This window comes from Gopherus flavomarginatus, chromosome 16, assembly GCF_025201925.1.
Source record: "Gopherus flavomarginatus isolate rGopFla2 chromosome 16, rGopFla2.mat.asm, whole genome shotgun sequence".
Classification (NCBI taxonomy): domain Eukaryota; kingdom Metazoa; phylum Chordata; order Testudines; family Testudinidae; genus Gopherus; species Gopherus flavomarginatus.
Genome location: NC_066632.1, coordinates 1,387,376 through 1,403,865, shown reverse-complemented (window position 1 = coordinate 1,403,865; position 16,490 = coordinate 1,387,376). Strand labels below are relative to the sequence as shown.

Genomic DNA, 16,490 nt, shown 5'->3' with positions numbered 1-16,490 from the left:
CCCCAGTCTCGGCCGGGGTCTGGGGAGCGCCCGGCCCGACAGGGCCCCAGTCTCGGACAGGGTCTGGGGAGCGCCCGGCCCGACAGGGCCCCAGTCTCGGACAGGGTCTGGGGAGCGCCCGGCCCGACGGGGCCCCGGTCTCAGACAGGGTCTGGGGAGCGCCCGGCCCGACGGGGCCCCGGTCTCAGATAGGGTCTGGGGAGCGCCCGGCCCGATGGGGCCCCAGTCTCGGACAGGGTCTGGGAAGTGCCCGGCCCGACGGGGCCCTGGTCTGGGCTGGGGTCTCTCCGCTAAGAGTACAAGTACCGTACCAGAAATCAGGAGGGACAAAGGACTCTCCATCACTTGGAGCTGCTGGGTCGAGGCTGGCTGGCTCCTCCCAGATCTAATCCAGCTCAGCCACAAGCTATGGGCTCGGTGCGAGTTACTGGGCAGGTCTCTTAGGCCTGCACCACAGTGTCCTAGATTCTAAGGCCAGGAGGGCCCACTGTGCTCATCTGGTCTGCCCCGTGTCACACAAGCTGTGAGACCACCCTGAGGTGCCCAGAACGGTGCCATCGGAGCTTCGATCCCAAAGCCAGGTGACCGGAAAGGGCCAGAGAGATGTTATTGCACTGACCGGTGCTGCAGACGAAGATGGGAACGATGCTCTGAAATGCACCAGTGCTGCTATTCGCACCGCAAGCTGGGCCAGGACAAGGAGCCTGCTTCAGCCCGAGATGTCGCACGCCGTGGCCGCGGCACTTTCCAGCAGCCAGGCGCTTTGCAAATCTTCACTCATGAAGCTGCCCAGCCCAGGTGTGAGGGGGGTGTTAGCCCGATTCCCCATACCAGCTACAGTCGCAGGGCACTTAGCAAACAGTCACTAATTGCTCACTGCTTGCACAGCGCTTTGAGGCTGCAAAGTGCCGGGTCACTGCCAGGGGATCATTCATTAACCTTCCCCCCAGCAGGAGTAAGGGGCACAGCAAGAGCATGTCGTCTCCAGCGTGGCTAGACGTGCCCATGCCCGTGCGGACCACGCCACCGCACCGGAATTAGCAACGGCGCTGGGGTGCCATGGGAGAGGTGACTCACCCCAATACGCACCGTGGGTTTCAGAAGGCCTCTTCCCCTGGGCAGTTGCTCCCTCCACAGCGATAGCTACACACCAGTTCGGTCAGACCGAGCCGGACAGCACATCTCCTGCTCCCTGACGAGACAGATCTGATGTGTCCTGCCCAGGGTCATACGCAGAGCCAGGACAACAGCCCTGACTCCCCGGCCCCTGCTCTAACCACTAACCCACACTCCCCTCCCAGAGCTGGGACTAGAAGTAAGAGATCTTGCCTCTCACCCCTCTCCTCTACCCTCAGACTCTCCTCCCCTCCCAGAGCCGGGCCACAACCCAGGCGTCCTGGCTCCCAGCCCCCTGCTCTAACCACTAGACCCCCCCCGTATACCTTTGCTGTTCCTCTGCTTTCCTCCCAGCAGCCCATGGCCAAGCAGCAGCAAAGGAAGGCACACTCCAAACTCCATGACAGGGTGAACGCGACAGTCCTGCCCAGTGCCTGGGAGCCCTGGCCCTGCCTCCACGGGCTCGGAGGTCTCTAGGTCAGGATTTTGTTCTACAGCCCCTGAGTAGAGACCTGCAGGCTTGCGAAGGCTCCCTCTGCCCGCTCAGCAGGATGCCTGGGACTGAGCGTCTCTCCACAGCCCTTTGGCCACGCTGGAGGGCTCGGGATGGCACATGGGGACACTGGCACTTCACAGGGTGGCAAAGAAGAATTTGAACATTAGATAAAATCCTGCCTCCGGATGCCAAGGAGCTCGGAAAACCTCAGCACCTGCACTGGGGGGCTCAGGACACCTGGGGTCTATTTCTGGTTCTGCCACTGCTCTGCTGGCTGACCTTGGGCAAGTCCCTTCCCTGCTCTGCACCTCTCTCCCCCCATCTATTCAGACTACGAGTTCTCCGGGGCCCGACGGGGACCTGCTCTGGGATGGGGTCTGGGCAGCACTGACAGTGAGGGAATACACCCCTACTGAGCCCCGTCCCCCTCCCTGCACCACACGTCTCCTCGCTTGGAAGATTTCGTTTCAGCGTTGGCGTAGGGGGACGACTGCACACCACAGAGTCACAGAAATGTCGGCTTCTCCATTGAAGTGGGTGCCTGTCAGTTCAGCCAGAGATGCAGCCCCAGAGCAGTGCTGTGGGGAGCAAACTGGGGGCTCATTAGACGCACTCTGCCCCCAGACTCAATGCCCAGCACAGCGTAAGCTGGGGGCACAGAACAGGCGAAAGAGGAGTCAGGGCTCCTGGGTTCTTTTCCAGCTCTGCCACCTACCCACTTGGACAAGTCACATCCCCCTGTGCCTCAGTTTCCCCATCGACAAAATGGGCATAACAGCAAAGGCTGGAAAGCAGTATTAACTGCTCCGATCCCTACAACTAAAAGCACTAATTAAAGTTCCCAATAATGAGCAGCCAGGCTAACAAACACAACCAGGGAATATCTGGAAGACGGGAAATCTATGTCTTTCTGCCCCACAAGCTCACTAACAAGGCAGTGCACTTTAAAGCAGAGGACCCCATTAATCTGCAGAAAGCACAAACCTCGTGTTTATCTCCCTCCCCATCCCGTTCAAAGAAAGGTTGCGACTGGAAGCCGTGTTCTGCGCTGGGCAGAGAGTAATCCCTGGGATTCTTAACATGCTCCTTTCATCAGACCCCTCAATTAGCGAGTAATCAGGTTTAATATGGCTCGAGCTGCTGGGAGAGACGCAGCGCTCCCACAAGGGGGGATGAAATTACAGGCTGAATTAACGCCTCCAGCCTTCGTCTTCCCAGCCAAGAGCAAACGCCTTGGGAAGACGAGCTCAGGACCGTTTGGAGCATCATGTGTGGTCAGGCCTTTGCTCAGGAGTGAGAGGCCCCAGAAGAAGGGGGTTCCTGGCAGGTCAGCCAGAGATGCAGCCCTGGGGCAATTAAGACGTCAGAGACAGAGGGATGGAGCGGATGCCAGCACCACAGAGCTTCTTATCTCTAACCTTCGCAACAGCCTTCCAGCCTCCAGAGCTCACACGCTACATCTCTAGCCACTAGACCCCACTGCCCTCCCCGAGCTGGGGAGAGAACCCAGGAGTCCTGGCTCTCCAGCCCCAATGCCCCCTACTCTAACCACTAGACCTCCCCGAGCTGAGATAGGACCCAGGAGTCCAAAATATCCAGTCAGTTCATTGGAAAGTTACAATTTAAGGCCCAGTGGAACGGTTTCCTGGTGGGCTCTCTCTCAGAGATGTTATTTCAGTCAACGCAAACCTTCATTTAACCAGACCCCCCCGCCCAGTGCGTATTCTCCTTGCTAACATGGGCTCGATGACTCACCCGCTCTGCAGCACATCACTGCTAACAGACAGAGGCAATGCTGGTGCAGATTTACCTGCGTGCACACAGCACTTGTGCCCAGGATCCCATCAGCTCATTTGTGTACAGGCAGCCCCCAGGTTCCTCTAGGCCCAAGCAAAGGACATAAATATGAAATTCCAGAAAGAATTGCACTTTCCATCCCAGCCCCTCCAATCTCTTTACAAACAGTATCTGTCTTGGGAGGTAGGCAGTCACTTCTTGCACCTCCAAAACGCAGCTGCCTCTGGGGCAGGACCCATCAGCAGGGCACAGCAACACAGTCAGCACAGGGAGCGAAGAGCCTCCGACGGCACTGACGCTGCTGGGGAACTACCCAAGCTGGAACATGACCTCGCTGTCTCTGCTATTTCCCTATTACCGCGCTCTCTGGGCACCACCTCCCAGCCGCCAGGGGCAGGGCATGGCGACGGTCCCAGAGCCGAGTGACTTGGCCATGGCCACAGAGAGCGCGTGGCGGAGCAGAGGTCACAAAGTCACACCCCAGCCAGTCATCCTGTCCAGGCGCCACCGTTAGCCCTCGACTCTTCCGAGAAGCCCCTGCCACATCAAACGCCAACGTTTCTACCATCTCCTTTGAGCCATGCCCCGACATTTAAACAGGGCCGCGAGCTCTGGGAACGTCCTCCCAGGAGCCCAGGCATCGCTGTCAGTGCCCGTCGGTTCCTGCCTCTGTGCTGCAAAGCCCTTCACACGCAACCTTCAGCGCCACTGCCAAGGCAATCGAAGGCACCTGCCTGGACCACCCGGCTGTTCTCCCAGCCTCTGGCTGCGCTGCCTGCGAGCCCTCGGGGGCAAGGACTGAGTCTGGGCAGCACCTGGCACAACGGGGCCCGATCTCGGCTACGGTCTGCGCAGCGCCCGACACAACAGGACCCTGGTCTTGGTCGGGGTCTGGGCAGCGCCCGACACAACAGGACCCTGGTCTCAGTCAGGGTCTGGGCAGCGCCCGGCATGACAGGGCCCGACCTCAGTTGGGGTTTGCGCAGCGCCTGACACAACAGGGCCCTGATCTCGGTCAGGGTCTATGCAGCGCCCAACACAACAGGGCCCTGGTCTCAGTTGGGATCTGGGCAGCGCCTAACACAACAGGGCCCTGGTCTCAGCTGGGGTCTAGGCAGCGCCTAACACAACAGGGCTCTGGTCTCAGTTAGGGTTTGGGCAGCCCCCGACACAACAGGGCCCTGATCTCGGTCAGGGTCTAGGCAGCGCCCAACACAACAGGGCCCTGGTCTCAGTTGGGATCTGGGCAGCGCCTAACACAACAGGGCCCTGGTCTCAGTTGGGGTCTAGGCAGCGCCTGGCACAACAGGGCTCTGGTCTCGATTAGGGTCTGGGCAGCGCCCGACACAACAGGGCCCTGATCTCGGTCAGGGTCTGGGCAGCGCCTGGCGCGACGGGGCCCTGATCTCGGTCAGGGTCTGGGCAGGGCCCAGCGCGATGGGGCCCTGATCTCGGCGTAGCTACTCACAGCCTCGCTCAGGGACTTACAGAGAGTCACGGAGTTTAAGGCCAGAAGGGACCATTAGATCATGTGATCTGACCCCCTTTATAGCACAGGACGTGGAATTCCTGCCCAGTACCCCTGCCCTGACCCCAATCACAGCATCTTCCAGCCATGCTCCAGACGGGGTCTGACCACATCCCTGGATGGTGCATCCACCCTCGCTGGGAGCTGGTCCCAATGGTCCATCAGTTTTCCATTGGAATTTGTCTGGTTTGAGTTTCCAGCCCCTGCCGTTCGGTCTGCCCTCGCTCGGCAGGGGTAGGGAGCCTCCCATGCCGCCCTCACCGATCCGTCTAGCTAAACCACTCGAGCTCTCTGCAACTCTCACTACCAGGGGGTTCCTCCAGCTCTCAGCTCGTTTCTGCGGTGCTCGTCTGCAGCCTTGACTATTGTTCAACATCCTTGTTAAAATGAGGACCCCAGAACTGGCTGCAATGTCCAGTGCTGGCCTCACCGACAGCGTACACAGCACTCCAGTCACTTCCCCCCACCTACTGCCCTGCCCGTATGTCCAAGGTTCGCACTAGGTGGCTTCAGGAAGGAGGGAGGTAAATTGTTCTCTGCAACCTCTGAGGACAGGACAAGCAGCAATGGGCTGAAATTGCAGCAAGGGCAGTTTAGGTTGGACATTAGGAAAAACTTCCTACCTGTCAGGGTGGTTCAGCACTGGACTAAACTGCCCAGGGAGCTTGTGGAGTCTCCGTCACTGGAGACTTTTTAAGAGCAGGTTGGACAAACCCCTGTCAGGGATGGTCTGGATAATCCGGAGTCCTGCCAGGAGTGCAGGGGGCTGGACTAGGTGCCTCTCGAGGTCCCTTCCAGTCCTACGAGTCTATAATTAGCCCTTTTGCCACAGTGCGGCACTGGGACCTGATGCTAAGATGCTTGTCCATTATGACCCCTAGATCCTTCTCAAGGTCACTGCTTTCCAGGATGCAGTTTCCCATTCTGCAGGGAAGGCAGAACTCTGCACTGGCTGTCTGCAAACACACTGTGTTTGAGAGGCCAGGTCCAGCTTCCCAGCGATCCAGACAGCTCTGGCACCATCGTTATATACCACTCCACCAATCAGCGTCATCAGCAACGAGCCCAGCCCTTGAGCTAAACCTCAGCAGCACCTGCAAACGCTGGGCAGAGGAGCCCCGTACCCCAGACCTTCTGGGGCAAGGTGAAGATACCTGGCAGGAGGCAGCCAATGGGAAATCTGCCCCCGGGGAACGCTCCTTCCCGGCCCCACCTTTCCTGGTTGGGGGTCACGCCCTGCAGCTGGGCATTTACAGACCTTCCAAAGCTCTGGGCAGGTTTTTGATAAAGTCCCTAATTCTGAGTGATTCTCATTAGCCATGTAAACGTCCAGCCTGTTCTGGGAGCCTGGCAGCTCCACACTGATATCTTGTGGCAATGAGTCCCACAGGCTAATGGGCAGCTTGCACGGGGAAGAGGCATTTCCTTGGCTCAGATTTACATTTCCTTCCATGATGTGTCCCCTTGTTCTCGTAGCATGAGGCAGGGTGAATGGAAGCTCTCGATTGGCTTTTGTGCTCCTGTCTGCCAAAGCCAAGCACCACTGCGCCGTGTGCTGCACAGACATGGCCCCTGCCCCAAAGAGGGGAGGGGAAACAAGCTCAAAGTGGGCAAGGGACTTGCCCAAGGTTGCCCAGTGGGTCAGTGGCAGGGCTGGGACTGGAGCCCAGGTCTCCTGCTCCCCAGCACAGCACTCTATCCGCTTGGCCACGCTTCCTGACTTGTCTCCTTTCTAAGGTAAATCGTCCTGATCTCGCTGCTCCCCCCTGGCCTCCAGCTGCGCCTGAAGCCTGTTCGTCCAGCTCCCACATGCAGAGATAATGAACAATTAAAACAAAGCGGACTTGTCTTCCTGACGAGCGACCGGCGCGCGTTCACGGCTCATTGCCCCAGGAGAAAGACACCCTGGACCAAATGTTAATTTCCTTATTACCTAGAAGCCAGGCCCCCTGTGTATCCTGGCATGAGAGCTCTGCCGCTCGTTATGCTGCTGGAAACCCAAGATGAAATGACTCTGCATGTACATCTGCAATAACGAACGGGTGGGGCTGGGGAAAGTAGCTGGGTTCCCACCAGGGATCGAGGCTCTGAAATGCCTCGGGTCAAATTAGAGGCAGTTTTGGACCTCCACAAAGCCTGGGTGCAGCCTATATGTAGGAGGGCTGCAGCTTTACCTGTAATTAGACAGCGACTGATGGATCTGAAATGAAATTACCGTCTTACATCACAGAAACCACTCTGCAGTTAGCTGCGGTGGTGACAGCCAGGGAAGAGCTTCCCAGACACAAATGGCTGGCGTTGTACAGCTCCCAGCCCTGGTCTGCTGCTGGGCGCGACCATCATATGCCAACTAGGCCATCATGGCTGCTGGCCCAAGCAAGGCTCAGGGTCCCGTTGATCTGCTTCCCGCCTGCTCTCTCGGCTCCCACCCCGGGCCAGGGACCTGCCAGGCAGCGTCCTGGGGCCAAGGGAAGTGGGCGCCGAGCAGGGGAAGATCTCAGCGAAATCTGAAGGCGGCAGGCACGCCGGTGGGAGAGGAGTGGCTGACATGAGACAGGGTCTCGAACTCGGCATCACGCCAACGGCGAGCAGGAGCCATGTCCACACCGGACCCAGCTCTCGGGCTCTTCCCATCCTGCTCCCGAGCAGAGGTGGCGAGCGCGTGGGGATCTGCGCTGCCCAGCGAGAGTCCGGAGACACGTCTCACTCACTCACTGCTGCCGGAAGAGCGCAAGGAGGCCAGGCCTGGCTGGCTGGGGGGAGGGAGCGGGGAGCCGACTGCCGAAAGTGAGGCTCGGTAAACAGGCAAGAGAAGGAGTGAGTCAGAATCATTGTCTCCTGCCTCTGGCTGCCAGCGCTGGGGTCTAGGAGCACGCTAATGTCAAACCGAGTCCCTCCAGGATCCGGCTCTGTGGGCCTGAGCTGCAGTTTCCCGGGAGCGAGGGCAGATGGAAGCTGTTCTGGGCCCCTCCTCGGTCCCCCAACCAGCCCAGCCTCTGGACTGCTCTATGCAGGGACCGGCCAGCGGGCGCCTGGCTCCAGCCATGCCCCTGGGAGCAGGGAATAGCCCCAGCGCAGGGCACCGCAGCCACGCTCCAGATCTGCCCCCGCCATCCAGGGCCCTTATGCCAGTTCTGCACCAGCAGGGCGAATCCCAGCCACATGAATCCATCAGAGGCTCCCGCTCAGCAGCCCCAGTGGGACATCAGGGAGCAGGCAGCTGTGCTGGGCAGCGCCATGCGTGGCTGGATGGGAAGAGCATCAGCAGGCCCCTGGCAAAGCCACCGCGAAAGGACCTTAAAATCCAGACCAGTGCAGAGAGACTGGGACGAGGCCTCGGTGCCGCTTCACTTTGGATGTGGATTAAAATACTCTGAATTAAGGCCACTTTCATGCTGAACAAGAGCAACTGTACAGGGGTTTCATATGGTTTAACTAATCCACTTTGAAAATTAATCTGGATTAATTCTCCTGAGTGCCCCTGTGTAGACAAGCCCATAGGCTAGTGTGACTCCCCCAGAGATGCTGATTTTGGCTCCAGCGCTGTTCGTTTCTGGTTTAGCTTAAACCTGCTCCCAGCTGGCATGAAAGGAACTAAGACCTTGTCTCCACACACAAGTTTGAGTTAAATCAGTTCAGTGAGATTGGTTTAATTCTCGTGGTGGGTTGAACCAGGGAGTTGCGAATAGAGAGGAGTATTTGGCGCTAGTGCGAGCCCCAGACCTGTCCTACCCACTAGCCCCCCGCTCACATGCAGCCAGAAGCTCTGGGAACTCACGTCCCAGGTTTAAGGACTGCAGGCGCCAGATGGAGAGTGGAGACCCATGCCCACGACACAAGCTAAGCTGATCTGAGTGAGGGTGAACCCCCAAACGCGCTGGTTAAATCCGTCCAGTGAAGCTGGTGCCAATTGCCTAGTTTCACAATGCCCAATACGCTGCCGCTCACGCACAAAGCTGCCAGATCAGGGTGAGCGCTGGGGCAGGCGGCAGCATGCAGGCCGGGGTGGAGAAGACGCACGGCCCTGGTTTCCGTCGAGGAAACGCGGACTGTCTGAGCAGGAAGCGGGATTGGCCCAGAAGCGAGTGAAGACTGATGGGCAGGTCACCGCAGAGCGCTCTGGAGATGAGAAGTGCTTTGTCACCACCACGGAGCAGGAGCGTTCTCACTGGGGCAAGGGAACAGCAGCAGAACGAGAGTATAATCAGGGACAGGCCACGCACCCGTTTGCAGGAACCGAAAGGATAGAAACAGAATCAGAGCAGGCGAAAGCAAACACAGGAACTGCCAGGCTCTAGGCAGCACGACCAGACACAGCGGCTGCAGAGACAGGTGCAAGACGGGCCAGAGGCAGCACTGGGGTAACCGGCCCCCCGGGGACCACTCCCAAATCCTTGTCCTGCTGCCCATACGAAATATCTGATCTTTTCAGCAGCCTGCTATGCCCTCAGCCCTACTCATGTCTGGTGGCAGGGAGTTCCACCGGTCCATGGTGCATCAGGGGAAAGGAAGTTTCTTCTTAGCAGTTTGGAAACTGTTACCTGGTGGGTTCACAGCCAGCCCCGGCCCTTGATCAGGTGTGAAGGTCAGGCAGGGCCACTGTGACCATCTACTCTACTGGAACCTCCTGGCAGAACACAGGCCAGAAAACTCCTCCTAGGACAGAACCCAGGAGTCCTGACTCCCAGCCTCACCCTCCTGCTCTAGCCACTAGACCCCGCTCCCTTTCAAGAGCTGGACACAGAACCCAGGAACTCCCTGCCCTGGCCCGCTCAAAGTAACAGCTCTTCTATGCGGAGACCAACAAAAGTCTCCATGCGCCGTCTCTCTACCAATTCTCAGTCTGACTGTGCAGCTAATGAAAGAGGGAACCAGCAAACCCAGCGCAACAGCAAATGAAGCAGGAGCCATTCGTGCTCCGGGAGGTAGCAGGCCTCCTGCTGTCAGCACCTCTCCGAGCACACAGGTGCTGGGTTGAGGGCACCCAGCACTGTCGGACGGGGCGGATGGCCGGGGCGCTCTGCAGGCTACCAGACTGTCACTCAGAAGGCGGCATGGCAAACCAGGGGCCAGTGCTTGTTACAATTACAGAGCCGGGATGCAGATCACAACTGGACGGGGCGGGGGGGAGAACGCAGAAATCGTTTGCTCCCGCTCAAGCCCCCATGTTGTTAAGTGCAACTGACCAAGACTCGGGAGGGGAAGGTCTCTGGAGCCCACGCTGAGGTGGTGGCATTCACCTGCTACAAGCGGCTGCCAATGGCTCGAACAGCCAAACCTCCGTGCTGGACGGCGACGCTTCCCCAGGCTGGGCAGCTCCCTGCACGCGCAAACCCCTCTGGCTGGACCCCCGATTGCGCGGGGAAGCCGGCAGGTTCCGGGTGGGTCCAGAGCAATTGTTCTCTGGCTGCAGGGGGTCATACAGATCCAGGCACCAGCTCGTACAGAACCGGAATCAGCACAGTGAATCGCAAAGAGGCAGCAGGTCTGGAGAGTCAATGTTAGTGCGTAATGAAGAGACATTGGGAGAGTGAATCTAATAGGTTAGAACAAGGGGGCTGGGAGCCAGGACTCCTGGGTTCTCTCCCCAGCTCAGGGAGGGGAGCAGGATCTGGTGGGTTAGAATGAAGGAGGTCTTGTAGTCAGGGCTCCCGTGTCCTCTTCCTGATTCTTCCACTAACTGTGGGACACTGGGGCAAGTCCCTTCCCCTCTCTGCATCTGTTCTCATGGCCATGAAACCAGAGGGGGATAAGAAGAACTCCCTCATTAATGAATGATCCATAAAGCATTATCCTGGGGGTGAAGACACTGGAGAACCAGAGGTGAATACAGATAAGAGCCTGGGAACGGAAGTCAGGACAGGAGCTGTGATGGATGTGCAGCTGATGAACGCTGCGTGTTGGCCAGGTGATCGGGATATTTACTCTGCGTCTGTATTGGTTCCGTTTAACGGGGCTGTCAGGAAAACCAGCAGGAAGGAAGAGGAACAGCTGGAGATCAGGCTCCGAGGCTGTTACCTGACAGGGGCAGAGTGGGAAGAGGCCTGGGAACTGGCAGAGCAAAGAACTGGGGTAGGTGTAACAAGGGGGGGGAGATGTTTGGGGGAACCCGCCTGACCTCCAGGACCCGCTGGGGTGTCTGAAGAAACTAGGCCAGCCCAGGCTGCCCTCAGGGGATGGGGAGCCTTAGGTAATTGGTGCAGAGAGGCTGCTGGTTTGAAAATCCCGTTTCTCCAGGTGCTTTGTTCCCACTGCTAACTAACCAGCACGTTGGCTTCAAGCCATCAGTCCAATCCTTCCGTTCCCGGCTGGGCACAGAACCACCACAGAGTCTGGGCTGGGCTCGAAGCGAACACTGGAGAGCCCAGAGAGGGAGCAGATGGGTGAGGAAGCTGCACTCCTGCCTGGCTGGCGGACCTGCTCCGAGGGAGTCAGTCCCAGCTCCACCCTCGGCCGTGGCTGTGGCCATCCCCTCAGCGGGGTGAGGAGCCAGCGCACCTGGGGGCCACGTCCTGGCCAGGACCCCCTTGTGCAAGGTGTTGTACAGATACAGAATGGAGAGAAAGGCTCTGCCCCCAATAGCTGCCGACCTTTGTGCTGGCCAACGGGATCGTGGGCTGGGGAGGCTCAGAGGCCCTGATTCAGTGCCTTCAGAGATTCCCCCTCCCGTCTCAGCATCGGAGCACTAGATTTAAAACAACAGCAGCCAGGCTGGCTTGGTGGCGGTCCAGCCTTCTCCAGGAGGTTCAGGCATTGGGCTGGGCAGGGTTGGAAGGGGGCCAGAGCACAGCCAGCAGGGCAGAGCATGGAACCCAGGGGTCCTGGGGCTGAGCGCAGGCTCTGAGATCAGCTGGTGCCACCATAACACACAGTAACAGGAATAGCCAGGCTGCTAGGAGACACGGCCCAGCTCATCCTGCTCCCAGGGACGCTCTCCTTACTGAGGCTCCAAGGAGACAGTCAGAGCCAATACCTGGCTTCCAGCACCTATTAATCCCTGCCAGGCTTCATGGCCACTTAGCACCAGTGAAGGAGGTGCCGAGCTCCTGCTGGGGAGGTGGGGACAGTCAATCACCCAGACGCAGCGCCTGCTCCCAGAGAGGTAGCGGATTAGGTTGGATTAGAAACGCCTTTGCCAGCTCCCACCAAAGCCAGCTACTGAACATTCAGGCCTCGGGTCAGGATCTAACAGTTGTTTCACTCCCCCCCAGCCGCAGATCTTGGGAATATATCCCCTGCCCTGTGGCCCTTGGATAGACATCCCCTCCCACAGTGCCGAGCGGGGGCCCACTGATGCAATCCTCACATTAGCCTCGGCACATTTAAATCCACCCATCACCTCCATCCACAGACTGGCTGAATAAGCTGCGACACGGCTCGGAAACTTCCTTGCCGGTGCCTGAGGGATTCACGGGCAAGAGGGGGGAATGCCTCTGGGGCTAACCCAGCCCACCTGGTTTGTCCAGCGATCCCCGTCGAGAAGCCCTTTCGAAGGCACCTACCATCTGGTCTTATTACTGAGGTGTATTACTGCAGCTCCCAGCCGAGATCCGGGCCCTGTGCCATCGCATGCCGAGACACGGGCCTTGCCCTAAAAGCCAACTGCACGAGGACTGCAAGGGGAAAAGACCTGTCTAACATCACAAAGAAGGGCACGACCAGGACTAGCACCCGGGTCTCCTGGGTCCTCGTACAGCGCCTCTAGCCACTACACCACCCATCCCGCAGAACGCCCGAGCTCGGGAAAGCACCCTCCCGCCCAGTGTGCATCCCCAAGAAGGGATGCGATTTGCCCCAGGCCCCACCCGCAGCAGAGCGCAGATCTGAGCCCAGTTCCATTCCCTGGGTTTTAAGGCCAGAAGGCATCACAGGATCATCCAGTCTGGCCTTCCACGCACGAGGCAGGCAGGCCTTTGAGCTTCATGCACGGGGGGAAAGAACAAGCAGCCTAACCCAGCCCCCCAGAACTAGAGCTGCTGAGGCAGCCGTTCAGCAAGGAACTAATCACAGGGCCAGCGCTAATAATGGACCTCGGAGGGAACGTTCCAGTACCCACGTCCTATTTCGACGCCGCTTTGATGTGCGGCTTCAATGCTGGGGAAACTTTCATTCAAAGGGAGGACTTGAAAAGAAACTTAGAGGCCTTTTAATTTCCATTTGGTCTGAGGAATCAGCACATTTTAAATGCCCCCAGCATTCTCCCACAGATAACGACTGTCCCCGGGTAGTACATTTCGCAGATGAGCCAGCTCAGGGCTGGAGGATTCTTTTTTAAACACCACCCGCTGCTGTGAGAAACGAGGAGACAGACGCAGCAAAGGACTAAGAGACTTCCTGGGAAATCAAAATCAGCCTCCTACAGCAAGCACAGCAGACTTTGCACATCCAGTGAAGTCAGAGCCAGAAGCCCCTGGCCAGCCCACAGCTCAAAGATGCTTCCATATCAGAGAGTGTAAGTCCCTCAAAGACTTGCAAATCTGTAGGACAGGCTGGGTCGGGGCTGGGGCCTTTTCCCCCTAGAAGGCACAAGATCTGACCCACTGGTTCTGATCCTGCCCTCGAGCGGGTGGACTGGCTGGCTCTAGGGGTGTGGGACTGGGACACAAGCCCCTTCCCCCTTCAGAGGGGGAGCAGCTCCTACCCAGTCCTAGGAAAGGGGAGCTGCTAGCTCAGGGGTGGGGAATGGATACGGGGCCTTTCCTGTGTGGGGAGCAGCTCCGATCTGACCCCAAGGCTGGGGTGGGGGGCCATGTGGCTTGGAGGGGTGTGGGGACTGAGACACAAGCCCCTTCCCTTTCAGAGGGGGACGGCTCCTCTCTGGCCCCCGAGCAGGGAGACTGGCTGGCTCAGGGGGGACGAGGTACGGGGCCTTTCCGGGTAAAATGCCACATCAGGTGGTTCTCCAGCACACACCAGGCACTGCCCACCCTGCCCCTGGCTCCCTGGCTGTGCCACACAGATGCAGCCCCGGGCCCCCGCACACAGGACAGCTGCACCAGGCCGAATTGAAACCAGCTTTCAAATGGGTTCAGTTACATGGCCACGATCTCCTGCGCAGAGCGCCGATGTAACAGCAGCTTATTTTGGGTTAGCTTAACCCCCCGGCCAAGCCACTGACACTGACTGAAAACAGCTGCTCTTAACCCACATCAGCCGCGCCATGCCAGCGCTTCGCACCTTTACTTCAGCTGCAGCAAGGCCAGGCCAAGAAGTCTCCCCAACCCAGCAGAGTCACACTACAAACGGGACAAGGAGCCAGAAAGCCCAGGTGCCAGCAACAGCCCGATGACAACGGCCACGGAGAGCTCTGGTGCAATCGGACAGATCCACCAACGGCTTATCGCCTCTCGCGGGGCAGGGCTCAGCTGCCACCTCTGCCCCTCCCGGCCCCTTACAACCCAGCATCTCGCGGCCGGGATGGGGAGCCCAGCAGCGCTTCCTTGGGGAGCCGCACCGAGTTTCTCTTTCTTCCAACAGGGAGAAGAAAGGGCAAAACCAACCAGCCACAAGTGCCCATTTGAGCCCCCAGGATCAGCTGTGGAGCCAAACCGCCCCCAGGAACACAGACCTACAGGGCGGGGCGGGTGAGAGGCCACGCAGTGGGTCACAGGCCCAGCAACACCTCATGGTTTGGTTTGGCTTTGAGCTAAGCTGCAGCTCCAAGCACTGACAGACCCAAGTTGCAGCTCCCAGATTACGAGACCCTCCTCCCCAGACACACTTTTTTCAGACTCCTTCAAGCACTGCCCACGACGTTGGTTTCACAATGGGGCGGACGCGCTCACACACATGCGTGTGTACCCAGTGACTCCGTAGCCATGTGCCCAGGCACTCACGCTTCGGCACGGCTGCCAATCCGGGCTGTTTCCTCCCCAGGATCCCAGGACTGGCCAGAGGAGTTGGGCTGGCTGGGCGCCCCGGCCCTCTGGCCCCCGCCTGCCTGGCAGGGGTGTAAATCCAGTGAGTGAGGCCTGGCTCCTGTGGGTTTACTCCTTGGGAAGCCGAGATCAGGACCAGACCCTGGATCATTTCACCCCGTGTTCTGCCCATCCTGAAGCTGACAAAGCAGCTGGATCTTTCCCAGCCCCAGCCCCAGGGACCATTTGGCAAGTCTCAGAGCCACCTTCCCTTCAGGCTCGGGGTTAGTTAGCACCAAAGTGGCTCTGCCAAAGACAGACTGTGGGGGGGGGGGGGGCTCGGCGCCCCCCTCGGTCACTGGTTGTCCCAGGACATACACCCAGAGCTGCGCTCGGAGGAGAGGGACAGCCTGGAAGTGGGGGCTAATGGCTAAGCCAGCCAATGCCCCCCCCGGCCGACTTTCACACAGATCACTGGGCCAAGGCCCGGCTGGACACTTACACGGGATGGGGGGGGGTCTCATATTTTCACAGCAATCCCGGGTCTCACTCCGGGGCTGCCCCCCCCCCACTGCTCCAGCGCTCCGCTCCCTGCCCCTGCGCCCCGGCACCTACCGCTTGCTCGTGCCGTGGCTGGGGGTCCCGTGGAAGGAGGAGGGCCAGGACATGCGGGATTTCTTCAGCCCCGGCCGGTCGCTGGTGTCCACGGCGTCAGCCCGCTCGATGTGCCGGGCCGGGGGCCGCTCCGTATCCGAGTAGCCCCGGTGTTTGATCTTGATGGGGGTCCGGGGCTGCCTCCACAGGTGCTGGGGGGGCTTGAGGGTGGCCTGGCCCTCCCGGGGCACGGGCAGGGACAGCGACAGGCTCTTCCTGGAGCAAGGCGGCGGCTCCATCGCGGTGCGCGGAGCGGGCGGCTCCGGAGGGAGGCTGGAGCCCGGGGCCCGGGCCGGGCTTTGGGGGCGCGGCGCAGCCCGGTGACAAGCGGGAGCCGAAGCGAGGCACTAGCTGCCCCCGAGCCGGGTCAGAGGCGAGCTCGGCCCCGAGCCCCCAGCTCGCCGGCTCCAGGCGCCCTCTCCATGGCGGGCGGCGGGCAGGGGAGCCCCGCTGGCCGGCGGCGGGGAGAGCGACGGGTCCGCGCCGCCGAGGCGGCTCCGCTCCGCGGGCAGCGGGACCGGCGCGGGGCGCTGCTGGGCGGGCGGCCGCCGGGTGGCTCTGCCTGGGGGCGGCGGCTGCTCTGAGCCGGGTCTCGCCGCCGCCGCATGTCACGGGGCGGCGCAGTGAGGCGCGGGGGGCCGGGAGCACCCCCCCGGGACGGCTCTGCCCCGCGCCGGGCTCCGCATGGCCGGTGCCTCTGCCCCGTCCCTGCCCGCGGCCGCTGCGCTCCGGGAGAGACGGGCTGGGGCAGCCCCGAGCGCGGACCCCGGCTTCCCGCAGCCGCCGCCTCACGGCTCTGCCGCCTGCCCCACCTTGCGCGCACAGCCCGGCCCCCCATCTCCACCCCCCGCCCCGCGCAGGGCCCCCCATCTCCAGCCCCCGCGCATAGCCCCCCCCATCCCCACGCAAGAGCCCGGCCCCCGCCCCGCACAGAACCCCCCCATCTCCACCCCCCGCCCAGAACCCAGTCCCCTATCTCCACCCCTCGCGCAGAGCCCGGCCCCCCATCTCCACCCCCCGCCCCGCGCAGAACCCCCCCATC

At 60.2% G+C, this 16,490-nt stretch overlaps 1 protein-coding gene across 1 annotated transcript in view; it reads right to left on the bottom strand.

Annotated features, from left to right (window-relative positions):
• PDE4A (phosphodiesterase 4A) overlaps nucleotides 1-15,687 on the bottom strand; it is a 126,566-nt gene extending 110,879 nt beyond the window's left edge. Inside the window, exon 1 of the mRNA XM_050924819.1 lies at nucleotides 15,410-15,687. Coding sequence (XP_050780776.1) covers nucleotides 15,410-15,687 — 278 coding nt within the window. The remainder of the gene's footprint in view (nucleotides 1-15,409) is intronic.
• Between the last annotated feature and the right edge of the window lie 803 nt (nucleotides 15,688-16,490).